The following is an 8748-nucleotide window of genomic DNA, read 5'->3' on the forward strand; positions in this document are numbered from 1 at the left end:
AATACAGCCATTTCTAAAATTGCTAAGCAAGAGTTTATGCATTTAGAATTTACTGTCATGTAACAATCTTTTAGTTTGTTCCATGAGAAAAAAGATCCTATCTAATGCCGTCCTCACTAAGACAAAACAAATCCGAAATAGCAGTTCAAGAAAAGCAGCCCCTTCCAGAAACGATGAAGTGTTCAGCAAAGATCCCCCAAATCGAGGGCCAAGCAATGCCGAGGCAAAAGCACCAGAAAACACCACCCTTCACTCCAGCATAATTGGCCTTTGCAAAAGATTGCACGTCCATGCCAGTGCTTGATTCGCTTTCATAGCTTTCAAGCTTTCGCAAAAAGCACCGCGAATAAATCAAAGCACGAACTTCCTGATACCTTTGGACACCATCATCACAATCATCTCTATGCTTAACCGAAGGCGAACATCATCACCAGCATCTCCAAAGCAAACAAACGAGACATATTCTTCCTCACACAATTCACAAAGCCAAAGCTGCATCATTTCATACAGTAGTATACAGTGATATGACCTTGTTCTGTACAATAGCAGCAAACCAAGCTTGTACATATTTTAAGAAGTGCGTCAAGGCGAGAGCCTGAAAAGGCATACATTGGTAACCTTCAGTAAGGTACAGTGATCTGCAGGGGCAGATCTAGCCCAAAACCCAAAAAATGAGCGAAGGCATAGCAGTGATTGGACCTTTGCAACTTCAAAAAAAAAAAAAAAAAACTAAGTTCATTGAAGTCCATTGAAAAACAAGAATTTGAGCAAGGGCTTGTGCCCCCGCTCCCTCTAAGCTGGGTCTGCCCATGGTGATCTGTGGTGTGCTCACTAAGGCAAGGTTGATCACAGCAAAGGTGAAGTTCCACGTCACAGATGGCAAAAGGAAGCTAGCCAACATGATGCACCATCCAAAGCTTCGCTGCACGATCTAACCGCACCTTGAGGGGCAGGGATAGCCACAGTGCGGCAACGGCAAGACCGTACCAGAAAACCAAGCATCAGAATCCCATAAACAGAATCTTTTCAGGCTTGCTGAAAGAAGCAAAAGCTGGATGCCTTCTCTTTCTTCCACACCCAGAAAAAGCCAATCCAGTAACAATGATGACAGTGACTTTACTTAAGTCCATACACACGCACACATGCAGCATGGATCGTTAAGAACTTAAGATTTTATTTAGACCCCTCCACGCCGAGTTTCTTCGCCTCCATCTTGAGGAACTTCAGGTATCTAACAGCTTCCTCCAGCACAGCAGGAGTATCCAGTTGGTCTCCACCAGGGATTATTCCCCTAAGAACTGTTACCATCTTCCTGATCTTTTCATGAGTAAGATTTTCCATGGATCTATGGCAAACTGAACTCTTTCCAGAAAAATGCCTCGTTTTCTTAAACCTGGGCGGTGAAGTTGAATCGAAGGGACCACTTTCCAAGGGGTCAGGAGTACGCCCCGTACTCACGACATCATCTTCATCACTTTCTTCATCAGAGCACAGCAGTGCATCGATCTCTTCTGTGTCCTCCTTGAAAGATGAGGACTCTTCTTCCATATTGCCACTGTCTTGGCCAGAACTCCTGCAAACTACCTCACCATGGTACGGGAACACATCGATGTTTGTGGGGTTCAGCTTGTTCTCCAAGGCAGGATGATACACGATGCACCCTTTGTTATCAGTGTGATCAAAGATGATGTAGTTTCTGGGGCATACCTTGGAAGGCTGGAACTCAAATACACCAAGTGGGCTTCGGATTTGAGGGCTTGCCATGCCTGAAGGAACATCTAAGGCAGGTGAAACAGGAACCCTGTAGTTGCATTGGCCACCCAAAAGTCCATTTGCAATACAACCATCAGCTTCATGCCCATAAGCGGAGGGGCTTCCAGTGAAATCTGTTGGATCCCTCTGCATGGATCGATGGCAGATATTGGACACCAATGCACTTATGTCTGTAAATCTACCTAATTTGGTGCAGTGGCTACACTGCCCAAAACAATCAAGATTCTAAAATATGCTTGCAGTATGCAACAACGGAGACTAAATATGTCCTACCACAAGGTAGCCATCATCACGACTGCACTGATTTGTTGTTGCAACTTTCTATCAAAATAGAAGCTAAAATAACAGATGAAAAACTAAACCCTGGTCCTGTGTTTAGACTACGTGACAGGCTTAAGCAATTGACGGAAGTACTCAGCCTGCAAATTAAAAAAGCTGTTAGAATACGAACAAAGCGCACAACATAAAGGTGTAGAAAGATGTGTGAAATAACCAAGGACATATATCAAAAGAACATGTAAATTGAATTTATAGATAAATCTATTTGATTCAGATACATATCACTGAAAATATTTGAAAGGAGCATATGAACAGAACGTTTAATTATCCATTTATTAGCCAAACTAGATAAAATAACATTGCCAGATAACATCCTTATCAATAGAAAATACTGCATTTCACAAAAAATGGAAATAAGAAATTTTGATTAAACACATTCTCTTGTGTAATTCAGGGAAGTCAGGATTTTGTATCTCAGGATAAAATCTCTTTGACCCTGAGTGTTCAACAAAATATATTCCAGAAGCCAACTAATTTAGCTATCAATAACTAGACGATATACAATGGGTCCCATCTATATTGATGGATGATACCTTTACTGCTATACCAAGATTATCATGATAGAGCAAAAGAAATTATCATTAACTGAGCCAGTGAAAACTATATTTGTTTTCTTTTTTTAGAACAATTATACATTTATACTTTATTTTGGAAACAGGATTATTTAGGACGATAAATAAATAGCTCACCTGGCACACTTCAATCAACTGGTAGCAAGCAAAGATCCTAACGTTCATTACTATTCTTCCCACTTCCTTCACAACACGGAATCTCTTAAGCTCAATCTTCACATACATTCTCAATCTTTTCACACTTATGTTGTCAAAAATAGAGAACCAATAAAGGAAAAGGAATCTTCTGTAAATGCAGCCTCCTTACCTGCAGCGCATGCCAAACAATTCAGATTGCATTCTACATTAGGGAATATTCAGATTATGAACATAAGAAGTGCTCTTAGGAGAAAAAAGTGTCATACAAAATCACGCGGAAGAACACAACAAGGCGGACAGACTTTCGGCTAGAGCGGTAAAACGAGTACAGGGGAGTCCACGGCATACTGTTGCTCAATGCTGAACTTCTGTTATATTCCTGGTGATAGTAAAATCTGTTATTAACATTGAGAATTAGCGACAGGGAGAAACTTATACAACTGTTTATCATCAAATATAACACCCCTCAATGGAACCCCCTCAAGTATGACGTTTGGTAGTAGACCCAATTCATCCTTACTGCTAGTAACCAACTAAAAGATCCCCGAATTTCAAAAGGATTTCTCATGAGGGAAAGTGAAAAACCAATCTCAGATTCCCAAGAGCAGAATTCTAGACAAGACTATGCACATGGATCTTTGTTTGGTAAAACAAATTAACTTGAGAACCAAATCGTGTTCAGCAAATAGAGGTAAACAATTATCCTTAACCATTGCCCGACAAGGTTGAAAGAAAGCATCTATCTTAGTAGTATCTTATCGGGAAATCAACCAGGTTAGCCGCTAAGGAGACACTGATCACGCATAACCGAAACATCGCAAGTCTACCATGATGAAGCTCCCCAGACAGAGCAGGTAACACACAGTCACAAAAGGGAAAATAAGATCAAAGAGAAGTCCAAGAAGCCATGTACCAGGAAGAGAAAATTACAAACGAATCGAGAGCGATGGGGCGATCTGCTAGGCGGGTCTTGACGAGGCGGCCCCGAACTCTTCGCCGGGGAGCTCAAAATCGGATTTTGGGTGCGATCCCGAGGTGGCGACCTGGAGGCGTTCGTGCTGCAGCACCAAGAAAGGGGACGAGCTGATTTGGGGGGTGGAGGCCGATGAGGAGACTAGGAACAAAAAGGAAGGCTACAAACGCACAGGCGCACCGCGCACAGCACTATGAGCGACTTAGCAAGGGGCGTGCGTGATGACTGTGCGGTCACAGTGCAGTGCAAGAGAGATTGGGGTTGAGGCTAGTCAAGCTAGTGCTGCCTGCAAAGCTTGCAGCATGGGCGTATAATAAGGCCTAGGTGGATGTCAACCTTTATCTTTTTCTTCTCCTTCTTTTTTTGCCAAGTGTAATTGCTTTTGTAACTTTGCCTGTTTTCGTGGTATGTGCGTTTATGGATGTGATCATGCGTTTCTTTGGATGTGAACATTGAAGACTGTGAGGTGTAAAGGTCTGTAATTGTGTGTTTTCTTAAGTAGAAATACTTACAGGGTTATAGTTTTAAGAGTGTTACTTCCTAGATACTTGTAGCCCTCGGTGGAGGTCGGTATGACAGTGGGTGGTGGCAGCAAGTGGGGCAACGTGCCTATCGGTGCTAATGGTGATGTAATGAGAAGCAGTGGGGTAGGGGCGCCTAGGGTGAGAAAAAATAATAGGTTGAGACTTTAGAGACATAGAAAAAAATAGATTGTACGAGTCATCGGTAGCACGTTTGAGTAATCACATATTGCTACGAGCCATTGATAGCCCATTTGAAATGAGGTTAATCCCCATAAGAACTAAAGTATTACATATAAAATTCACATATTTCAAACACTTTTAGACTCGTTTTAAGCTATTAGCGTAGGTAGAGAACTAGAGCATAATACCTGTTTAATACCAATACTTTTTCTCTTTTATATTTGTAAGTCATGAGTAAGTTATTTGACTTTTTTCCAAGTCTAAATTGTTCTTTTACTCTGCATTTATATTGAGATTGATTAGTCATCTATTGGATGTTGTTAAAATGGATTAAAATATGAATTATGCAGTTACACATGATTTAAAATGAGTAATTAATATACAAACAGGATGTTGAATAAGTGAATTGTTGCCCATTATTTCCTCATCAGTGTAAGCTTCAAGGTCAATTAGTCGATGAATGCAAGTCAATACTTTATATAGCTAAAGAACTTGAGTTTGAGTCTTGGTTGACACAATTCAATAAAAGAATCACATCCACTTCCTATTCCATGATTGGTATGAAAGAGTGTTGCAATAATAATCGGTGTTCTAGAACTGAGAAAGTCGACTAGAGGGGTTAAATAGGAGCCTCATCAAAATCTTGTATGGCCTATCTCAATCTTTTTACCCAACGCACCTCAAATCAATACGTGGAAGGAACAAAATCGAGAGAAATAAAACACAACAAAAATCTCTGAAAAAAGCATGACTCTCATGGATGAATATGAACTCTAGGTTTCATAGAAATCAATTCCAAGAGTCATAGCAAAAGAAAAAAAAAAACTTGCAACTTGATTCACTTAGATTCGAAGAAATAGACACCGGGTGAAGAGAGTCTCCAAGTTGATGATCTAGAGGTAAGGGATGGTTTAAGATTGACTCATAGATGATTCTTACCCCTGTAGCAACATAAGAAAACAACTCCAACGTGATGGAAAAATTTAGCTCTTCAACAAAAACGAAAATCATAATAAAAAATTGAAAGACTTGCAAACTTGTAAGGAAACCCAATAGAGAGAAACTAAAAGTAGATGAATACAAGTACAAAGAGGAAACATAAAGTTCATTTCTTGCAAAGGAACGTCATATTTCGACGGATTACAAAGTAGTTTTGCTTATGAAAACTAACACAAAGGCTAAGCTGTCCTCTTATTCTCCTCAAAAACCTTAGCACATAATCTCAAATGGCTGGCTTAAAAGGGTTCAACCAGCCATCCCCCTCTATTTATAGCTTAGGTTCTTTAATCTCTAAGTTTACTTGATGGTTCCCAAAATGTTCATCTCTTCCAATACACTCCTACCTACTACCGATGGTATTTTCGTCTATCTTTTTTCTCGTCCATTGAACAGTCGTGGCGCCTTCAAGACTTAAATTCGTCTCGACGCAAGTTTCACGATAATGCCACGTGTACTTCACACTTTCCCACGGTTTTGAGGCTAAACCGCGAAACTGCCTTGCACGCTTCTCAAAGCATGACTCACCTGCCACTTGCTTACATCTTAAGCAAGCCACCCGATGTCGACGCGTGTACTCCATCTTGTGATATCGACTGCCGGCAAGTCTCTCCCACTCCAAATCCCTCGAACTGACTTGTCACTTGCACCAGCATCTATTTTGCTTGACTTTGTGAACACGTTGTCTTCATCCACCATCTCATGCTTTACTTGCCCTCTACGTGTACAGCTAGGATCACCTTTGACTCCGCTTGGTCTCCTTGATCGTTCGGCACTAAGCACCCCGCTTTGCCCCGATCATCCTATCATGTACCGCTGTCGGAGGATTAACTCCAGTCGCAGGGATCCCGAGAGACCCCTTTTTAGAGATTCGGCCGGGGGATGATCTTGAGTATGTTTGTCGGAGAAATAAATAGGAATGAATGCAACTGCCAGTGGTGGTAGAATGACCTAGTGCAAAAAGAAGTAAATGCACCAGAATTTAGATAGGTTCGGGCCGCACGGGGGTGTAACACCCTACTCCTGTATGGATACTATAAATGCCCTGAGGAAGTCCCTCAAGGATGTTGCTGGTTACAAGAATGTTGGTCTATCTTAGAATCTGGGGCTCTTTGTTCTTCGGCATGTCTCGTGCTGCTCACTTCTCGGTCGTGTTTCTCTTGTGCTGCGTTCTTGCCTATGCTTAAGGATCTATTCCAGATGTTTGCTTCTGTGCCGCTGGCTGCTTCAAATACCCGCCAGTAGCAACATGCCCCTAACGGGAGGGGGGCACGAGTTCTGAGACACCATAAATGAAAAGGGCGTCATCATTTCCTCTAGGAGAAGTGACCGGGGGTGGAAAATGCGGCACACGCTCAGTCACCCGTCACCATAAATGGCCTGGCAATGGGCGCCGTGGAGAGGGCCCACCGGGCAGCCGCAGAGCGGCCCGACGTGCCCGCCTTGTCTTGTTCCCCTACCACAGCAGCGCGGTAGACGGAACGCCTCGGCCCTCACGACGTTATCCTGAGACGGGCCGGATGGCATGGGACGGGACCCGTGCAATTAATAACCCACGCCTCTCTGCCAGAACGTGGCAGGAACTGACGCTGAGCGCGGCGGGAGCAGTTGGAGGTGACAGGCCATGCACGCTCTTTAAATACGGCATCGGGCCTTTGACTAGCTGACACCTCATTGGTGGGCCCCTCGGGGGCCTCCACCAGGGGGCTTTCTGGGTCGTCGGGGTACCGAGTGCTCGGGGGTACTGTTCATCTCCCCGAGCACCTTCTCCCGAGAATGCACTTTCTTGTCCTCGGGGAACCGAGTGCTCGGGGGTACTGTTCACCTCCGCAAGCACTCTCTCCCGGGCACACTTGTACGGATCCTCGGAGAACCGAGTGCTCGGGGGCTACTGCACGCAGCCCCGAGCACTCTCTCCTGGAACTTCCTTCAGTGAGTCCTCGGGATACTTGGGTGCCCAGGGGCCACTGCCGGCGGCTCCGGGCATGCTTCTTCCGGTGCTTAGCTCTCCTGGTCGTCCGGGGACTAGGGTGCTCAGGGGTCACCGTACACCTTCCCCAGCACTTTCTTCCCGGTACTTAGATTTCGTTGATCATCGGGGAACTGGGGTACTCGGGGGCCACGGACTGCAGCCCCGAGCGCCTTCTCCTGGCACTTGATCTTTTCTCATCTTGCGGGAGAGACTCCGCGGGATGGTGCCATGTGGCGGATGGCTGGTCTGGCCTCGGGATTCGGGGACCCCTGGTTCCTGATACACCGACAGCAGCCCCCGGCCCCATTGGTAGGCAATGGCCCAGAGACTGCGGATGGGCCCTTCATCGCGAACGAGGCCGAAGCCGGCACTGACGCCACGTGGTGAGCTTTCAGTAGGTGCTCCCTCCGGTCTGGGCCTCTGGTACGGCCCAACGGGGAGCCAAACGGACGCGTGTCCAAACGACTCCCGAGGCGTGTGACAACAGGACTGGCGGCGCGTGATGACAGAGCAGGCGACACGCGCGGTAGCCACTCAAATCAAGGAAAATACGCCTGGCAACTGCTTACACCGCACGATCCGTGGGAGATTCGCCTGGCGGTTGCGTTGATCGAGGAAACCGTCCCGCCGAGTGTTCTGTGGCAGGCGACGTTTGAATTCCCCTGGGGTATAAAAGGAGGAGGGGAGCGAACTGCCACCCTCTTTACGCCATCTTGTGATCAAGCTCTTGCCCTCTTTGCGCTCCTGAGCCCTAGACTTTCCTTAGGCGATTAGAGCACTTTCCTTTCCCCACCGTCTAGATCATCCCTCACCCCGACGAGATGTCAAGAGCAGGAGGAAGCCGCCGTGACAGGACTCCCGACGGCATACTGCCGGAGTCCCGCCTGGTGAACAAGGAGGCGGCGGACAGTGTTTGGAAGCTGATGGTCCCCGAGAGCCAGCGGGGGGCCTCAGTGGTGACGCCGGCGAGCTTCCCGCCAGTGACAAACCGTCCGGGGTGCATCGTCCTCTTCACTTCCTTCGTGGCGGCCGGGCTGGTGCCGCCATTATCAACATTCTTCCTTCAGGTCCTGGAGACGTTTGGGATCCAGTTGGTGCATCTCAGCTCCAACTCCGTCGTCATCCTGGCGGTCTTCGCCCACCTCTGCGAGATGTTCGTGGGGGTGCCACTGTCGGTGACGCTCTTCCAGCACTTCTTTGTGCTGCGGTTGGCCGGGAAGAAGAGGGGCTTCTCCACCGCGGACGTCGCCGGCTGCTGCAACTTCCGGCTGCGGGACGGCC

At 46.2% G+C, this 8748-nt stretch overlaps 1 protein-coding gene across 4 annotated transcripts; it reads right to left on the minus strand.

Moving 5' to 3' along the window:
* Window positions 1-438: 438 nt before the first annotated feature.
* On the minus strand, window positions 439-4097 carry LOC133916230 (transcription factor bHLH144-like). Of its 4 annotated transcripts, none has more exons than XM_062359835.1 (4): window positions 3753-4097; window positions 3089-3201; window positions 2802-2991; window positions 439-2192 (listed from the first exon to the last, which is right to left on the minus strand). In XM_062359835.1, exon 4 carries the CDS (start codon window positions 1903-1905, stop codon window positions 1174-1176), a length of 732 nt encoding a protein of 243 aa, XP_062215819.1. In that variant the 5' UTR covers window positions 1906-2192; window positions 2802-2991; window positions 3089-3201; window positions 3753-4097; the 3' UTR covers window positions 439-1173. The 4 variants fall into 4 exon arrangements, with proteins under 4 accessions (XP_062215819.1, XP_062215828.1, XP_062215810.1 ...); XM_062359844.1 differs by having other exon boundaries at window positions 3089-3217; XM_062359826.1 differs by having other exon boundaries at window positions 3089-3217; window positions 3736-4097.
* Between the last annotated feature and the right edge of the window lie 4651 nt (window positions 4098-8748).

This window comes from Phragmites australis, chromosome 1 (genome assembly GCF_958298935.1).
Source record: "Phragmites australis chromosome 1, lpPhrAust1.1, whole genome shotgun sequence".
Classification (NCBI taxonomy): Eukaryota; Viridiplantae; Streptophyta; class Magnoliopsida; order Poales; family Poaceae; genus Phragmites; species Phragmites australis.

Bases quoted from the DNA above. Each gene is read 5' to 3' on its own strand.
- LOC133916230 (XM_062359835.1), bottom strand. From the start codon at position 1,905: ATGCAGAGGGATCCAACAGATTTCACTGGAAGCCCCTCCGCTTATGGG.